Raw genomic sequence first — 19,868 nt, forward strand, 5'->3', positions numbered from 1 at the left:
ATGGCGGTGTGCTGTTACATACCGCTGTCTGTAAAGATGTCACCCTCAGCTTTGCTGGGCTTTAGTTGTGTTTTGACAAAACAATATTCCTCCAGACAGCTGCTAAAATCTTTGACAGACGTCTGCAGACGAGGTGAGACGAGTTTTTGGTGAGTTGTGTTGATAGTGATAGAGTTGGAGGAGTTAGCCGGTAGTCGAGTTTCGACCTAGCTCTAGTCTACTTTTAATACATCTTTTCTATGATACCTTCCCTTAAAGTTAACCTGGTAGCTATCTAGCTATCTAGCTAATGTTTGTTGTTATGGTTTTAATAAAGGTTACTCGGTGGAAGCTCAACAGACAGCGGAGGAGAGCGGTGCGAGACCCGCCGGGTTCCGTGGGCCCCTGGATCATTACAACGGGCTGATCAGAGACGGGTCACTGCGGGAGGATGAGCACCAGAAAGCGGTGATGCAGACCCTGGACCAGCTCCACAAAACACTCCGAGGATACAGCAACACACAGATGTCTTTCTTCTCCAAGGTAGCCTTGGTTGGCAAAATGATTTAGTTAGAGTTATAGAGACATGCACATCTATCTATGCCACGGAGCACTGAAGCTAAACAAACAGACATAACGTTGGTTTTTCCTTTATTTACCTTTTTATTTACCCTTTTATTTACCTGTATCTATTGCCCCTGAATTTAAAAAGAGGTCTTTGAAAGTTCAACCTCAGTATATCTTGGTTTCTTTAGTACTTTTTATCTTTATATTATATATCTGAATGTTTATTTTACTACCTGTGGATACGCTTATATAAACCTTCACAGTAGTATATATATGTTTAAGTGCATTACCTGTCTACATCCTGTTCTTACCTGTCTATAAGTGGTTCTCATTAAGACGAATACATTTACTACATTACTGCACAACCTGTCTACATTAAAGTTTATTCATTCTATCACTACTGTGCACCAGTCTATCACACTACTATTATCTATCTATCGATCTATCTGTCTATCTATCGTCAATTATTTACTGCCTGTTAAACGATTTAAACCAATACAACAAGAGTATATATACATGTGTGTGACCTGTCTACATCCTGTGGTTACCTGTCCATATGCAGTTGTCATTAGACATACACATTTATTACAGAACTGCCCAACCTTCTACATTTCAGAAACAGTACCAGTCTATCACAGTACTATATTTGACATGTTATTGTATTTTATGATACTCTTATTTCATTCCTATATTATATCTATTTTGTGATATTGTTGCCATACATATTTGGACATATTGATTCCCAACGACTGCTTCTCTGGAATTGTTGTGCATGTGACAAATTAAGAACTTTAAACTTGTTGGTTTACTAAACTCACTTACCGTACTTGGATATGAATCGTGTACATGTTTCTTCAATGAGGTGTCTGCTTTAGATGTTTATTTATTTGGGTTTCTATTTGTAACACCAGAACCTCCTTCTTGTTTCTTTCTTTCAGTTTTTCCCAAAACCGAAGGCTCCAAAAGGTTACTATATCTACGGTGATGTTGGTAAGAGAGATTGGCCCCAGAGTTACAAATATATAAAATATACAAAAAGTGCATGTTTTTTCCCCCTTAAGTCGCATGCTCTATGTTTTGTTTCAGGCACAGGAAAAACTATGGTGATGGACATGTTCTATTCATACGTAGAGACTGAAAAGAAAAAGAGGGTTCATTTCCACGGCTTCATGTTGGACGTGCATAAAAGTGAGTACTCTTAATAGTAATATTCATCATGGTAATAGTTGACTTTATCTGCTCCTAACAGCCACAAGGGGGCAAATTATTCTTCACGCTTTTGAGTGAAGCCACAAACGAACATGTGAATGAAAAGGTTCAAGATGGATGAGGTGTCTGCCAGGAGATACCTTCTCTCCACACTGTCAGTGAACCAGATTTCCATAAACACATGTCTTGTATCTTTGTATTCATTTGGTGTCGATGGCATTTGTTCTTATGAGGAGAGGGCATAGCATATCAACCCAAGCACCTTGTTTCTTTATTCCTGTCATCCTTGAGCAGCTTTTCAAACATGACATTCAGCATAAATAGAAGTTTATTTGAATCCAGCTGACATCCTGCTTTATAAATGGTTGCCACCAAAGGGTGACACTTGTATTCATTCATCGTGAATTTAGGAATTAAATCCGCTGTCAGCGGTTACAGACAACCGACTGAATCAGCAGCTCAGTGCAGCTTGATGTGACGCTGTGCTTCCTTATTCAAATGTTTGTGTTTGATGCCAAAAGTTGAAAATGATTTTGGTGTGTTTTACATATATACATATATATATTACCATCAGCTTTAACTTCATATGTAACCTGTGTTACCAGTAAGGAAATCAAGCCTCCACACTGTGCTATGCACTGTCAGCATTTTATCCTCAGATTTTGAGGTGACATGTCTTTGCTGGTGTGAGATGAATTCTTCTCAACTCGCTACAGTCAAAGTCTGCAGAGCAAGTCAGCGCTGTGGTTGCTGAACTTTCCTTATATTTCCTGTTTTTGCCACCACATGTTGGTTTTGTTACATTTATAGCACTGCTTGTATATATGCATGCTGCTGACAAAGCACTTTAAATGGGTCCAGTAAAAGTCTCGAGTGTTATTCTTTTATAAAGTAAAAAGTATCTTTAAAAATATAGAACTAACTCTCACTCTATGTTGTTATTGTAAATATGTATAAATTCATTCCACCACTTTAACAACTTCAGTTTCTCTCCAAACTAAAAAGTTCCGACGTTACATTCTGTTCAAACGTGGTGGTTTCTAGCCGTCGTGTGTATTCATTTGTACTTGTGCTCACCCGGGCGAGTCAAGAAGACTAATTTTTGCTCTCTTATTTCATTTTTTTTTAGGGATCCATCGACTGAAACAGAGCATGCCAAAGAGGAAAGCAGGTAAAATGGCCAAATCCTACGACCCCATTGCTCCAATTGCAGAGGAGATCAGCGAGGAAGCTTGTCTCCTGTGCTTTGATGAGTTTCAGGTAATTTCTACAGGACAGAGACATTTAAAGGAGTCCCACAGTATTTGTTTTATGAATGTAACCTTTTACCTCAACAGTGTATTTCCATTGCTTTACCCAAAGTTCATTTATTTGCTTCACACATTTCAGGTGACTGATATCGCCGATGCCATGATTCTCAAGCAGCTCTTTGAGAATCTGTTTCTGAACGGTGTTGTTGTTGTGGCCACTTCTAATCGTCCCCCTGAAGGTAAGTAACAACAGATCCGGAGTATGTTTTCTGTCCGGCCAAATACCGTCAGAAACTCTTCTTGCTGCTCGACTTTAGCCCGTTTCCCACTGGACAAAAAACAGCTCACGTACACCCACTAACATCTGGCTTTTGTTTGAGTGGGAAAGGTTACATTCAGCCTTCCTTCTTGGAACACATGACTCTGCATTGGTCAGAAGTATTCATCGGCTCCAGCAGCGAACTGCAACTCATTAAATCCGTCTTCTGCTGCTCTGTCCATTGTGCCACCATCTCTGGTTTGAGCTTTTGGAAAAGAGACTGAATAAGTTACCGGTACATATATAAGAAGAAAAAAAGTAAACATCGTAACAAATGTCACTGTTTACTAATCCTGTATTCTATATACTAAACCCAGAAGGGCATACTCGTCTACTGTCGATGTGAAAGGAGTCTATCGTCGGGAAGTTGTATTGTAAGTCAGTATGTCAATACACCACGTGTGTCCTTGTTACCTCAGACTGACTTCGTGTGCTTCCAGATTCCCTCGTTTGTCCTTAGCATGTTAACACAACTTTGACTGGATACAGTTAACTCCTTAAGATTTAAAATCTAACATTGTGCACTCCTACACACCATTTCCAACGCACATGTTTTAATAAGTTAAATTAAACAGTCCCTTTTAAGTATTCAAGATTGTTGACAATGTTTTCTTTTCAATGAGACAACTACAACATTTGGCAGGCGTGTCTTTGTTTGAAAGTCCCACTCGTTCCCCTCAGACTTGTATAAAAACGGGCTGCAGAGAGTCAACTTCGTGCCGTTTATTGCCGTGTTGCAGGTAAGAAAGCAGACATAAATCTCATTTTTTTTCTTTTTAATATAAATGTACCTGTTGTTAATTGGTTGTCTCTCTCACATGCAGAATTATTGCCAAACTCTCCGCCTGGATTCTGGGATAGATTACCGCAGAAGGAACAAACCATCTGCTGGAAAACTCTACTTCCTGTGAGAAATGCATCAAGTAAAACAGTCCGTCGTTGCCAGCTATGGTTTGATCTGTTGTCTGCATGTTTTGTGTTTTTAATGTTACATTTACTGCAGCTCCAGTGAGCCTGATGGAGAAGCAACGCTGGACAAGATGTTTGATGAGCTGGCTTTTAAGCAAAATGACAGTAAGTGGACGTGTGACTGAAGTCTACAGCTGAAGTGTAATCACTGTATTTTGTATTACCACAGAAAGTACACTCTTGATGTACTTATATACTGTTTCTCTCCGCAGTAACACGACCAAGAGTTCTGAATGTTAACAACAGGAAAGTCCGTCTGAACAAAGCATGTGGGACCATTGCAGACTGCACGTTTGAGGAGCTGTGTGACAGAGTAAGTCTCTCAGACGTTTGTGTTCTTTAATGTACATATTATGCGATGTGCATCAGTCTGGACTTCTTTTGAAGTCTTTAAATAAACGCCACAATGATGTCAGTTTATCACAATTAGTTTCTTGTTTTTGCATTTTTTATCAGACCAATCAAGTTTTTGCTCATTGTTGTCGTTGTATTGAACGTCCATTATTAAATATCGAGTTGCATGCTGGGCGACCTGATAGCTGAGTGGTTCGGAGGCCTCCCACAGAGGAGCAGATGCCTTGAGCAGTGAATGTCTGTTTGGAGTCCCTGCTGGCTGCATGTCATTCCTCTTCTCTCTCGTCCCCCACATTTCCTGTCTCTCTCCACTGTCGGTTAAATGCATGAAAATCTTCTTCTTCTTGTTCTTGTTCTTCGTCTTCTTCAAAGAAAGCCATGTGAACATGAGAATCAAAGCAGCGTTCATAATGAACAAACCATTAAGGTTTTGCCAGGAATTTCAGCAGAGGTTTCTGACTTTATACACCTTTCCTTGTATTTCAGCCTATTTGGTGTCTTTTACAACCTGCATTTTAAACAAAGTTAAACTGGTTTGAACAGTTCCTGTTTTTAAACGATTGAGTCTTCGGCGGCTGAAGCGATCCAAAGAAATGGACAAATAACCACAAAGACGTAAAGCTACAGGTTTCTAGTAAACGAGCATCTTCAGACAAAGTGTGTCTTTATTAAAACATTGACTGTAAATGTTTCAGCCTGTAGGGGCCAGTGACTACCTGGAGATATCCAGGCTGTTCGACACCGTCTTCATCCGACGCATTCCTCTGCTGACGCTGAACAAGAAAAGTCAAGCCAGGCGGCTCATAACGCTCGTGGACGCTCTCTACAACCACAAGGTGAAGCGCTTATTTACCTCCGCTGAAACACCAAACCGCAGCTCTTTGGTTGATGATAAGTCTGTCTCCGTTCAGGTGCGGGTGGTGATTCTTGCCGATCATCCACTGGATGATATTTTCGTACACCACGGTGAGCACGGCCATGACGAGAGCCACATTCTGATGGACGATCTGGGGCTGAAGAGGGTGAGAGAGCGCCGACTCTGTTTCAGAAAGTAAACCTGTTTTTTGTCATGTTGGGTGTGGACCTTTAGTCGTGAAGTAGATGATTAATCCGGCTGAGGCCGTCGGCCGTCAGTGAACGGAGATTAAAACACAAAGCTGAAGTTAGTCAGTGAAAAACCGTCTTCAGCACTACTTCAGCCTTTGCTTATTCAATCTCAAATCAAGTAAGCCCTCCGCTAAATGTACGACTTTAATAATGGAAATCAGTCATTTCTACACTGCATCTAGTTTTGTTTTGGCATTAGACTGTATGTAGAGAAATCTGTCAACGTTACGTAAACCATGAATCCACAGATTTTCCTTTACACCAAATGTCATTGAAATCTCTTAAGTTTTGGGGATATTCTGCTAAATAACTGATAAACAAACAAACAGGAATAAAAATATAACTTTTATACTAGCAAGCGCCATTTAGTTGATACTGTAGTGCAACGATTGCCTCATATTAACTTGTTTCATGATGCTGGTTACTTTGTTTTTCAAAAGGATGGTTGAGATCACCAATTTTCTGGCGTATATACACGTTTATTACATTTTACATTTTTTAATTTCAGCTGTAAATAATAGTTGAAATGTTGAGGGTCAACCTGCCGACCTTTGTTGCATATCTCTCTCCCGCATTTCCTGTTGTCTTTCTGCGAACACTCGAATAAAATGTCCCACAAAACATTTCTTTTTTTTTTTAAATGAAATGTTTCTTCAGAGTCTGAAAAAAACATGAAAACAAATGAAACATATCAAGGGACGGTTTTAAACGTAAAGATGAAGAATTCATATTTGTGTAACGATGAGGAAGTGCACATCGCCTCAAGAACTCAGCATCTGGAGTTCCACTGAACGATTGAATTGTTCAACAGGATGAAGCCAGCAGTCTGTCCATCTTCAGTGGAGAGGAGGAGATGTTCGCCTTCCAGAGGACCGTGTCTCGCCTCACAGAGATGCAGACAGAAGAATATTGGTTGGAAGGAGACCGAAGCTCTAAATCACAGGTGTAACGTTTTTTGAAAAGTGGACCGTGTTACGCAACCTCCATAAACTGTACTCCTCTCTGAGAACACTACTCCTACTCATCTTCTCCAGCACAAACCCAGCGGGACCGCTCAACAGTATGTGTGCAAATGTTGGTACAGGGAATATTTATTGAAATCTTAAGGCCTTCTATGACTTTATTGCGCCATTGCACTTTCCGGATCAGTTTTAATATGAACTTTAGGGTGTCATATTGCTTTTAACTCCATTATATAGTGGTCCAATTGTATTTACTTTTATAAATCTGTGGGAAAGAGCTGGACAGCTTCTGGAAATGGATTCCCAAAGGACTTTTATGAAGATTTAAGGGACATATTAATCCGGCCTCTCTTGAAAATGTAAAGCATCTCAATGAGTTGTTTATGATTCTTATGCAAGCCTGAATACAGTGGCGGCAGATAGATTCAGAGATTAAAAGCCGTGAAACAAAGAAGCAGTGTGCGACGGGAGAGTTTATCCGCTCTACAAACAAACAAAATGTTATTGAAACCGACAGACAGTTGGTGGTATTTCATTTAATGGAATCTGCGTTAGTTTGTGCAGAAACAAAATCTTAAGACTTTTTAAAGATGTTTGTGTTGGAGGATATAACTGCATTCAACTATGAATTATAATGTATTTATTTTAACTTGCAACAACGAAACACTCCACTGTGTCCATGAGGTTAACTGCTACTCAAAGTACTCTGTTTGGTCAAATTCATTTTGTTTATTTAGCCCAAATACTATTCACAAAAAATCTGATAAATAGGATTTGCAGTTCACAACAATTGCCATTTATGACATTTGTATTTTTTATTCATATTTTAAAAGTTACCGTATTATTTATGTTGCAACCAGGGCAGTAGGTATTGTATTATTGTGGGTTTAGCAGCCTGGTATACAGCATACATCCCACAGTCAAAATAATAAATAACTCAAGGTGGATCATTTTAAAGGAAGATTTCATTTTGTGTAGATTATTATTTTAAAGATTTAACAGATCAATAGATACATATATATATATATATAAGTTGCAGAATTGATCCACTATAGTTGTACTCCTAGTAATGTGGGGCGTCCTTTGAAACGAGCTGTTAATATCTGTTTAGTACGAGTGCAGTAATTGAGACGTTTTAACACAATGAAGGACTTGTATTAACGATACATTTGATTAAAAAACTTAGAATTAAAAAAGAAATTAGAAGTGATTTTTATTATACAAACTGAATGTCCTCAGTGTTTTTTTAAACATACTGGTTATGGTCTTGGTTGCAACTTTAATCTTGTAGCAGCAATAATATTCCAGACTAATGTTTTCATCTACTTCATTGATTTATGTAAGACAAATAACAGGAGACTACTTCAGCTTTACTGTCTTAAAGAAATTCCTCTGGTCATATAAACGCACGCGCGCGCGCGCACTGACACAAACACGCGTGCGTGCGTGCGTGAGTGAGTGAGTGATGTCACTGGCCTGCGGACGTCTCCATACTGTCACTTTAACTCCAGTGCCGTCCAGGAGGAGGAGGAGGAGGAGGAGGAGGGGGGCAGGCTCGTGAGGCAGGCTCGTGAGGCTTTCCTTCTCTCGGACTCGTGTGCAGCAGCTGCAGCAGATTGAATGAACGTTTGCACGCTGCCGGCCACACGGAGGACACCGTGCACGTCTGTTCAACATGCCACCGATGAACGGCGACGATGCATCGTTATGTTTTTGTAGCTAGGGTGGATTTGAGCCACGACACATTTCTCCAGTAGCCCCCACTGTCCCCTCCCTTTTTTTCTTTAAAGAACGCTGCAGGGCCTCGTGAAAGCTATCACCGCCTCGATGGTCTCTGGACAGCAGCGCACTGAACAGGCGGACTGGCAGCTCTGCGCGGATGATAAAGAATTTGCGAAGGGAAACGGTCAAGATGGCAGCTGTGTGCGGACTGATAACGCTGGTGTGGTGGCATTAGGCGAAGTCATTTTTCATTTTCTCTGGCATGCACGTTTGCAGTATCGCGGCGCAGGACGCGGGCGCGTGTGAAGGAACACTCTCCGCCGACTCTTCCCATCTTTAACCTCGCATTTCGCGAAATTGCAATGCATGCTGGCCAGGGTGTGGGCTGTGCGCGAGAAAAGGCGATGTTCTGTTAACGCTGGTCAGCCCGATCAGCTCCTGTGTGCTGCGGATAGACGCCTTGCGGGAGGACAGAGAGACAGACACGTGCTGGGACTGGGCTGCGGGCTGGACATTTGCATACCGTGCATAGGTAAATGAACGGTCTCTGAAGCCTGCGCGCAACATTGATGGAATGCGACCCGAGTGAATTATAACCCTTTGTGCAGCGACCGAGATATTGCGATTAACATGGCTGAGGCGCTGCGCCACGGCGACGAGTCCCCCTCCAACGTTGAGATAGATCCGGATTTCGAGCCCCAGAAGCGGCCACGGTCCTGCACTTGGCCCCTGCCCCGTCCGGAGTCTGGCGCGGACAAGCCCGGAACAAATGACACTGACGTAATCCCCGAAGAAGAGGATGATGAGCACGAGGGTTGCGGTGCGGAGAGCGGCGATGCTCAGAAAGCCAGCGGTGGTTGTGGTGTTAAGTCTCGCTTGTCTGCCAGGAGCTCCGTCTCCCACCCTGTGGAGGACCAGCGCGGCCCCTGCAGGGAGGAGGCCGCCGATGGTTCGCCTTCCTCGGCGCAGACCCCCGCCGCGGCTCTGGGCGGCTCTGCCTCCCAGCAGCTGAGGAAGTCCTCCGCCCGCAGGAACGCCTGGGGCAACTACTCCTATGCAGACCTCATTACGCAAGCCATCGAGAGCTCCCCAGAGAAAAGGCTGACCTTGTCCCAAATCTATGACTGGATGGTGAGGTCTGTGCCATATTTCAAGGACAAAGGCGACAGCAATAGCTCTGCTGGCTGGAAGGTGAGCAGTGACATGCTGGTGCTGACGTCATAACAAAGACCACTCTGTGGTCATGTAAAGACACACAGAGCACACAGCCATGGTTAATGTAGAGAGGGAGGAGGAGGGTGCAAACACAGGTTATGTGCACACACCAAGGATGATTTTAGGTTTATTATAAGGCATATAAATAAGCAGCAGGGGGATGGGGGACTGCCTGACAAGCACATGGTGTAAAATGAGCCGAGTTGCAGTCCAAATGTAAAGGTACAGTTGTAAGAGTGTGTGCATCAAACGACACACACTATTAGTTCTGCGCCTAAAACCAAATCAGAGACTGAAAACAGGCAATGCAAAGTTGATTTCACTTTCAGACACACTGCAGCACGGAGCTTTCTTACACGCTCCAGCGGGGCCCAACTTCTGTTTGATTTCAAGGATTAGTTGTAAAACCAATTCATCTGTCATGGAATCAAGTCTGATGAAAGCTTTGAGCTTTGCAGGATTTAGGAGGGGGGGGGGGGGTTGCAAAACTCTGGAAATAGGTCTGTAATCCTGCACAACTGTGGGATGCAAATCAGCGAGTTTCTTCGTGGGTAAATCACAGCAACGGTCAAGATTGTGCTATAAAGCTCAACATCATGATGCGACGTGTTGACGGGAACAACAAAATATAAGCTGTGCGTTGACGCTAATAACTGATTCATCTGCACAGCATCAGCTGGCTAGTTAATACGCGAGATTAGTGGAGATCAGTTTTCATTCATGTTTTGCATGCTTGTTACATTTGACTGGTAATCAGCACATTCATTTGGCGGATAGAAGCGTGTATCACAGGAAGCGTTTGAGTGAATACATGACCTCCAGGGATCTACATTGTGCCGCATCTGCATAAATGAAGCAAGTGTTGGAGGTGGTTGATGGTTAACTGTTTGCCTTTTTACCCATAATATTTTCTTTATTTAAACTCTCAGTAATACACACCGTTTTACAAAAACAAAGAAGCAGTGTGGGACGTAACGGTCAGAAGTATCTAGAGTTTATCAGCTGTACAAACAAAACGTGTCATTGGAACCATTGGTGGTATTTAATTTAGTGGACTCTGTTATTTTGTGCAGAAAGTAAATCTTAAGGCCTTGTCTGTTTGTGTTCTATTTGTGTTTTCAGGGGCAGGAATTGTTCTCGCAGAGGAAAGGGTTAATGTTAGGGTTTCAGAAGAAGTGCTGACATCAGCATTTCCTGGGAGATGCTTTGTAGCTGTGACATTCAGCAATCAGCCTAAAAGGGTGGTCATCTGCATGAGAGGCTGTGTGCAAAAAGCAGAAAAAAAAATCAAGTCCTCCAGAGGTGTTGATGGTCGGGACTGAGAGGTCGTAAATTCGTGACCTGCCACACTTCTCCACGCCAGACGCAACGACAACCGTCGTCTGCAGCTCCAACACGAGGTTAAATCTCCTCGCTGCTGTGAATCCAAACAACATATACACACTGCCCCCCCCCCCCCCCCCACCCCCACTGTGTGCCACTGTCTTTTTTTTCCCACGTGGCCCGCACACAAGAATCAATCAGCTGACTATAAATGATGTAGGTCAATGTGTAGCAGTGTGAGAGAAGCTCAGTGTTTCTCTTTGGATCTGGCTCCGGCTAAACTGGCATTGCTCCAGTCCCCGCTCTGCTCAAAGGGTGCTGCAGAGCTGCTGTGTGACTGCATGGGGGAGGGGCAGGCAGGAGTTGCACTTTGTGATTTATCTTTTTTTTTTAACGCTGCATGGCTCCTACTGCATCTACCTGTGCAGCAGTCGGAAAACGTAGCGCGTCGCTGGAGCTTTAAAGATGCAACAGCATCCACTGGATCGTTGTGTTCAGAGGCAGCTTTAGCTTTTTACATCAGACTTTATTTTTACCATCCAGAACATTGCAGGACTGTTGTGTTTGTGTATCCACAGCAAACATTAACTACCTGTATACAGGAGGGGTGGACGCAAGAATAGCATCCCCTGTGTAGCATAACAACATTCAGCATTCCTGTAACAGATAACATTTTGCATCAGAGGGTCGATTGAGTTCTGTGGACGTTTTTGAGGTTGTAGATTGTGTTTTATTGTTCTGTACGGTGTCGTACTGCAAAGTGTATCTGCTATTCCATCCACCGGCTGTAACGTAATACCATCTAACACAGCAACACTACAAGTTACGGCCTAATGAAAGACCACCGAGTTGAATGAAACCCCTCTGGACAAGCTCAACCAGACTCAAAGTGTCCCAGAGGTTTATTTGTTTATTGCCGGGCTGTTGTATTGGATTTCATGAGGCTGAACAGGACAGGTGGTGCTTTTATGGTGTCAACTGTGTTCCTAATGACTTCTTTCTAAAAGATAAAGTCTGTCAACTTGAGCATTTACAGACTGAAGCTGTTCAGGCTCAGTTGATGCATGTGATATTGGGTATCATGGGAGGCGGTTCTTCAGGAAAACATCCATGAACATGATTACTCTTTCTCATGTTGATTAGTTAGAACTTGTCGTCACTCAAATCCTGCTGAAAATAGGGACGCATCCCTCCGTTGTGCTGGATCGATTATTTTCACTATCGATAGATCATCACACGATGGTTTCATTTAAGCAATCGATTGTTTAGTCTGTTAAATGTCAGAAAATAGGGAAACTTGTCGATCAGTGTTCAAAGGTGACCAACGGTTCAAAACCCAAAGATATGAAATGAAAAAAGCAGCAAACTAAAGTTCTAACGAGGTATTTCATTTTTTATGGAAACAACCAAGTTATGAAGATAATTGCCACTTATCTTTCTGTCATACAACTAATCGATTTATCAGCGATTTGTGTTTGCTGTTAATTGGCACCAGGACTTTAGGCCTCTATTAAGAATCTGTATTGGAAAAGAGATCTGTGATATACCGAACTGAAAATAGTTTCAATCTCTATATGTTCGCCGACAAACCATATTTGTCTCCGATTGTCTCTTCATTAGTGGGGTTTTATTTTTTTAAACTTGGCCAAAGTGCTTTACAGAGACTCTGTCACTTAAACTGGCTAACATAATTATAGAAGTGAACTCATCATAACAAAGACCATAGTGTGGTCGTGTAAAGACACACAAGGCACACAGCTATCGTTGACATACAAATGCAGGAGGAGGATGCAAACACATGCTCTTCTTCTTCCCTGTGATATAATAAGTTTAAAATGTCTAACGCGAAATATTTTGGTGTTAATAATCGCCAGGAAAATGGGAAGCATTTGGCTGCCTCACAAGCACATGGCGGAAAATGACCCAATTTGTTTCAAAGTATATCGTGCAGACAGTTGTGCCTCAAAGTACACACTTGGTATATATTTAGAATAGTGACATTATGACCATGTTGTCCTCTATAGTTTCCTTTGATCACAACAACACTGGTGTTGGTGGAATCAGTCCATTTGGTGTCGGAGGTGTGTCCTCAGCATTCCAATGGCGTTAAAAGTTGTCTCTCTGCAGCAGCAGTTTGGGTTTTCCTAAATTGTTCATATAATCTTGTTGTTTTATGGACATTAAAGCAGATTTTCAGCCAACTTAAAAAAGGAAAACCACCTGAGAAAGAGGCCTCCATGAGGGTAATTTATTCATCCGCCTCCGGAGAAAAGCAAAAATCACTAAAAACATCCATATTTTATTCAGTCACAGGGCGAATATAACACGAAGGAAATAAAACAAAGTCTGCACACTCTTGAGTTGCTCCCTCAGTGTGTTTTAACTGCTGCGCTCTCGTCATCTTCTTGGCACTCATTATCAAACAATCAAAGATTCATCATCTTTTCATTTAAACCAGCCTTTATTTTGAGTTTATCCCAAATCCACCATCCTGCTGCTATAAATACTCAGCAGCACGTAAACAACGATGTTCGGCGGGAAAACCACCAATAGCCGGTTTGTTTAGCGAGTTAAAAAAGAAAAGGATAGCAGTTTCTAGTGTTTATGCTAAGCTAACCGTCTGCTGGTTGTAGCTTCATATCTACCGTAGAGACGAGAGAGTGGTATCAATCTGCTCGTATAACTATCGACAAAAAGTATTTCCCAAAATGTTGAACGATTTCTTTAAAGATGTACGTCTTCAGTAGGAACACATGTTCTTGTGGCTCAGTGCCACTTTTGTCTGGAAGTGGGAAAAATGGACCGGCGTAAAAATACAGAAACACGCTGCCTTCTTCTTTTAGGTCGGCACTTTAAGCTGATCAGGAGATCTTTGGGTAATTCTGAGTGGTCAGCAGAAGTCACCAGCCCTGTCCAGCTAACTGATGGAGGGTGGAAATAAGACAGAAAAGAGCAATGTAGTACCTGAAGTTTCATTTCTGTGTCACATGTTGTAAGTGATAAGTGTTGGCCCGTTGACTTGATCCTTTAATTGGCTTGAGAGCGGGCTTTGGAAGTTTTCAGCGGGCCATCGACTCGTTGCATTGAGAGGAGAACTGCGGCCAACGCTCCTCTGTGATCTCTCAGGCGTCAGGAAGCTGGAGGGAAACTTCCCTCACAGCTGCTTTCATAGGATCCACATGGGAAACGTGAGGCTCAACCTTGTGTATGTTGAGCTTCTTCAGCGTTTGATTCGTTGAATCTTCTGAGATGGTTTTAAATAGGACCTCGGTTTACTCAAGTTAATTCAAGCTTAAGAGCATTATGCTGGACCCTCTCCCAGTGAACTTGGCCTTTGGACTGCAGAGATTTCTTCTTCTGCTACTGCAGTGTGACTTGGTGCGGTCGGCAGCAGGCTCCAGCTGTTTAATTTTGTACATGGTCGGGAACATCTCCGGGGAAATCCTGTGGACCTTTTTTAGAGCCAGAAATGGGTCAAAGTGTGAGGTGCAAAGAGGAAGTGCTCCTGAGAAGTCACTGCAGTATTGTTCACAGTATCACTGCAGTATTGTTCACAGTATCACTGCAGTATTGTTCACAGTATCACTGCAGTATTGTTCACAGTATCACTGCAGTATTGTTCACAGTATCACTGCAGTATTGTTCACAGTATCACTGCAGTATTGTTCACAGTACTTGGTTATAATAGTTTGTGGGACGCCGACAGTGTTGGATTTTCAAAGTCTTCATTTTCTACCTCCAGGGCAAAGGTTGGCTTCTGGTGACTCCTCAATTTCTTTCTTAGGACCCCAAATAATTTCTCCTCATCTTTCATCACAAAGTTCAAAGACCTACAGACGGACAGCCCCACAGAGAGCCCAGTTATCTCTTGAAGGATGATTCCAGTTTATTACACCTTTAGCCTCATCGTTTTCTTTATCTTGTCTGTTATTAATATAATTGTACTCGCAAAGTTATTTGTTGAATTCTGGGAACATGTTGGCATTGACAGAAAAAAGTCTGTTATTTGGCAGTGAACACAAAGGCGATGATGCAAAATGACTATTGTCTGAACACCACGAGCTCCATTCAGTAGCTGTTCTGGAGCTTTCAAGTGTGTCGCATGGTCTTCCTCAGCAGATGTTACATTTTCTGAACTTGTTGTTCATGTTGGCCTTAAAGATGGGATTGAAAGTTCAATTGAGTTCAAAATGTATTCAAACTCAAACACCCACAAAGCCATGACCGCTGCGCAGACTCCATCTGCGGAGGAAGCTTGTGTGGTTCCAGAACAACGAAGTCAACTTGTGATCTGATTGTTTTGACAGCGACTGTTTCCAAAAGTCACGAAATTGACTTTCAATCTCAATCACAGACCAACTTCCTCTTTCAGCGTTGACTAACTGTACTTTCCCTAGTTGTGAGCATCAGACATTATCCTGAACGAGGATCATTATTCAGGTTCCCCCCCCCTCTCTGCTTTACCTCCGAATAAAATGTGGCTGAACTGTCCACTTGTTGACAAAACTGATTGTTCTGCTCCCCGTTGGTTTTGTATTGTCGGGATGTATAATTTAAATATCAGAATCCACTTTAGTGACCAAGTATGTTTAGGCACACTCTAGTTTCCATTAGCTCTGACTAGCTCTACTGGAAGACTGTGCATTAAACGTGCATTTAATTGTTTTAATTTGTTTTTATTGCAGAATTCCATCCGACACAATCTGTCCCTCCATAGTCGTTTTGTGAAAGTCCAGAATGAAGGAACGGGGAAGAGCTCCTGGTGGATGGTCAACCCAGAAGGTGGGAAAGGAGGCAAAGCTCCCCGACGACGAGCCGTATCGATGGATAACAGCAAGTACATCAAAGGAGCCCGAGGACGGGCCACCAAGAAGAAAGCCTCGCTGCAGGCAGCTCAAGAAGGCAGCTCGGAGAGCTCCTCCAGCCTCTCCAAATGGACGGGGAGTCCCACCTCCCGCAGCAGCGACGAGCTGGACGCCTGGACAGACTTCCGCTCCCGGACCAATTCCAACGCCAGCACACTGAGCGGCCGTCTGTCCCCGATCCTTGCCAACCTGGAGCTGGACGAGGTGCCCGATGACGACTCGCCCCTCTCCCCGATGCTGTACTCCAGCCCCAGCAGCATGTCCCCGTCCACGGGGCCCACAGGGCTCTCTGACCTGGCAGGTACCATGAACCTCAACGACGGGCTCTCTGACAACCTCATGGATGACCTTTTAGACAATATCAGCCTGACGGCATCCCAGCAGCCTCCTCCTGGAGAGGAAGAGAACGGCGACAACGGGCAGGGCAGCTCAGTGTTTACCTTCAGCTGCTCGGGGAGCGGTCTGGGTAGCCCCGCTGGCAGCTACGTGCCGAACCCTCTTTTTAGCCCGCCGTCCATCACGAGCCTGCGGCAGTCGCCCATGCAGACCATCCAGGAGAACAAGCAGACCACCTTCTCCTGCGTCTCGCACTTCAGCGACCACCAGACCCTGCAGGACCTGCTCAACCTGGACCCCCACAGCCACAGCAACGTCATGCTCACCCAGTCTGACCCGCTGATGTCGCAGGCCAGCACCGCCATCGCCCTGCAGAACTCCCGCCGAAACGCCATGCTGCTCCGCAAAGACCACACGTCGGTGAACCACACCAGCGCGGGTGAGGCCCAAAGCTCCTCAGTGCCTGGTTGGCAAGCTGGCTTGTCAACCTCTGACAAAGACGCCAAGCAGCCGCTCCTGAGGTCTCCCGGCAAGAACGACTCTATGCAGCTCGGCTCTGGTTTGTCCGGCCAGGATCGCTTTTCCGCCGACCTGGACCTCGATGTGTTCAACGGCAGTCTCGAGTGCGACATGGACTCCATCATCCGCAATGAACTGATGGACGCAGACTGCCTGGACCTCAGCTTCGACTCTCGCCTCACCGCCGCCCAGAACGCCAACAGAAATTCAGGAAGCTTCTCCAGCTCGAAAAACACGTCCCCTCACAGCTGGGCTGAGGAACTCAGTCAGAGCTGAGCATCGGGGTTTAGAAACAAAAACAAAGAAGTCGGGAAAATGTAAATTAGGGTTCATTGTCCTGCGTCAGGCAACTAGAGGGGAGAAAACTATGTAAAAGGTTATTCATGTAGTATTTTCTCCCCCCATTATTTTTAACGTGAGGCATTCAGTTTGGTACCGTATTATAAGTGTCCGAGACACACAATGGTGTCTTCACAGTGGAGGGGGGAAAAAAAATCTTTTAAAAAGATCAATGCCTGTGCGCTGTGAACAGCAGCATTGACTGGAAGTACAGGACATTTTGTTAAAACTATATGAAAAGCATCTACTCGTGTTAGTCTCAGGGAATCACTCATGCAGTATCACTAAGTGGTACATGGAACTGAAGATGAATTCTGTTTTCACCCTGCTTTCTCTCATCTCTCGCACCCTTTCATACCTAAACCTCAACCATTTTTGCCAAACCAGCTGTCAGCCTGTTGTGAGTGACGGCCTGTTTACAGAAAAAGCTGCAGAGAATGTTACATTGTTACGTTCCAGTGGAGGATACTTGACTAGCTTTTTTTATTTCTATTTTAATGTTTCTTTAAGAGGCTAAATGTTAACGCCCCCCCACCCCCCTTCCATTGATGCACAGAGTCACCAAATATCAATCTGTAGAGGTTAATATGTTTTCAAGATGTGAACTGATCTACATTGTGTGGTTTTCGTGCGTAATGGTTATTTTACCCCGTGGTTTTAGTGACATAACTGTGAATTCGGTTCCTTCTGAAGAGGTGCGTTACTGAAGTCTTGATAAAATGGTGTTTCTGCTGCAGACCCCTTTTCACCATCTTCCCTCCTCCTCTTCCACTTACTGCAATATTGGAAGCACGGCTCAGTACACAGTGTTTAGGACAGAATTAAGGGCCGTGTTTGGTAGGAAACATGACGTAGCTCTAGTTGACTCCATTTACATTCGTGAACACGTGCGACTATTTGGATTGAAAATAAACACCGTTAGAGACTCGACGGCACTCAACTACGATATTTTGGCGTTTGTTGATGTGAAGGAGTTGTTGGTGCTATAAATAAGAGGATGGGGAGAGGCTGCAGATGGAGCAGCACCAGTAGTCTCCCCTCTGTTATCAGCGCTGTAGCAGGTGCTGGGGTCAAATAGTGTTTCCACCTCTAAGAGGAGGCTGCGTAGTATCTTAGAACCATTTTTCCATTTGAGAAAGAAACCACATTATTTATATATTGCCAAAATATTTCTGCATTTAATGAAGTGGAAATAGTAAGATATACAGTGTATAGATGTTGGGAACCAGTGCTATAATCATCAGCAGTTTTGTAGGAACAGCAGGATGAACTTTTGTTTTTGTTTACATCTCGATCCGCTGGAAACTCACTGAATTTATTTATTTTACTTTCCATGATGTACATATTTTGTGCTTTTTTTTTTTTTTTTCCACTCGAGGATTTTACACATTCTGCACAAGGGTGCTTCCAAATATAATTTGTCTAGCTTCACATGGGTGATTTTATACCAACTTGAATCTCCTTTTATTTTACATTAACCTTGAGTAACTCACTGCCAATATTCAAACTCCTTTTATTCCTATTGCTCCTACAGAAACAGAACTGAGTTGACATTGCCAGTTGTAATTCCACTTCCTATCTTGGCTGTATCAGAGATGGTGCCTGTAAATAAAGCTTAAAGAACCACTGACAATCTGGAGTTGGTTTGATCTGCCTTTGTTTTATTTCTGTCTCCAGAGGAATTGCACAGCTGCAGATTTGACTCTGCAGGCACCAAGGAGGCGATTTGCTATTGGGTAATCACCTCATGAGCTAAGAGCCAATCACACACTGTATCCAAGAGGAATGGACCCGCTGAGATTAAGTCAAGGCGTTTGAATGCACGATTGTTGAGGTAGGTGCTGCTCAACAACTGGTGCATAATCAAATATTTGCAGTATGTGTTGTACATTAAAAACATTCTGTTGACGTAAGTATCAACAAAGCCAGAATGGATTTGCTCAAGAAGCAGTGCCGTCCAGATGCTACAGGTGTGGAAGCTCGGGTGATGGTTGTGTGTCAGATGTGTTCCTGGCGTTTGTTTTGCTGTCTGGGTTGCCAGGTAGGTGGAACTTAATTAAATCCCCCTCATCCACTCAAAAATGTAATTTTCTTTGTTAGATGGATGTCTGAGCTTCACGATGTATGTGGAGTTTTTTGTTTTTTAAATGAATCTGCTGAAGGGGTAAAGTTTCTCTGTGCCAACCTTAAATCAGAGTTTCACACGTTCAGGATTATTTTATGACGTCTCAACTAGTTTGGAAGCCAATGGTGGTCCAGCAGGCAACTTACACTGACGCTCTAGTTTTTTGTGGGAAAACCATCAAATTATTATTGGAAACAGATTATTTTAGATAAATCTGGAAATATGTCGAGATTGCTCGTTAGTTGGAACTTTTTTTAGATTCATTCTCAGTGAAAACATGATTATCAAAAACAATAATTACAATTAAATGTGTAAAACTGAACTGATTTTCTGAATTGTTGACGCAGCGTTTGATATTGGCAGCTTCCAAATCCGCCTCACTGTCGGGAGGGAGACGTTGGCGGGTCGGTCCAGCAGTTTGGTTCAGGTTGAAATATCTTAACTACTTATTGGATTGTCATGTCACTGGTTATATATTCACCAGAACATGAGTTGTTGTTGACTCCTTAACTTTGAACAAAGGCCTCTGTGGCCACGACAAGGGTAATGCTAAAACATTGCTAACATTAGCTTGGTCCTACCAGACAGAAGGCTGTAGTAAAAACGGCAAGTGTTGCATTTTATTGGAAATTAATTCAACTTTTAATTCGTATAAAGATTTCATGATGTCGTCTTTCTTCATAGCTTTCAATGCGGGTTGGGCAAGAG

General features: G+C 43.2%; 2 protein-coding genes across 3 annotated transcripts; both read left to right on the forward strand.

The window, feature by feature from the left end:
• On the forward strand, positions 1-7,583 carry afg1la (AFG1 like ATPase a; the record flags this gene model as incomplete). Of its 2 annotated transcripts, XM_079286030.1 has the most annotated exons (13): positions 1-133; positions 317-522; positions 1,485-1,536; positions 1,633-1,734; positions 2,885-3,015; positions 3,145-3,244; positions 4,006-4,064; positions 4,149-4,231; positions 4,328-4,398; positions 4,506-4,606; positions 5,343-5,483; positions 5,559-5,669; positions 6,566-7,583. In XM_079286030.1, 13 exons carry the CDS (start codon positions 1-3, stop codon positions 6,701-6,703), a joined length of 1,428 nt encoding a protein of 475 aa, XP_079142156.1. In that variant the 3' UTR covers positions 6,704-7,583. The 2 variants fall into 2 exon arrangements, with proteins under 2 accessions (XP_079142156.1, XP_079142155.1); XM_079286029.1 differs by having other exon boundaries at positions 5,343-5,669.
• An 865-nt stretch (positions 7,584-8,448) lies between these two features.
• foxo3a (forkhead box O3A) lies at positions 8,449-18,634 on the forward strand. Its single transcript, XM_079286464.1, has 2 exons — positions 8,449-9,629; positions 15,662-18,634. Exons 1-2 carry the CDS (start codon positions 9,069-9,071, stop codon positions 16,970-16,972), a joined length of 1,872 nt encoding a protein of 623 aa, XP_079142590.1. The 5' UTR covers positions 8,449-9,068; the 3' UTR covers positions 16,973-18,634.
• The last annotated feature ends 1,234 nt before the right edge of the window (positions 18,635-19,868 follow it).

This window comes from Melanostigma gelatinosum, assembly GCF_949748355.1.
Source record: "Melanostigma gelatinosum genome assembly, chromosome: 16".
In the NCBI taxonomy this organism is placed as follows: domain Eukaryota; kingdom Metazoa; phylum Chordata; class Actinopteri; order Perciformes; family Zoarcidae; genus Melanostigma; species Melanostigma gelatinosum.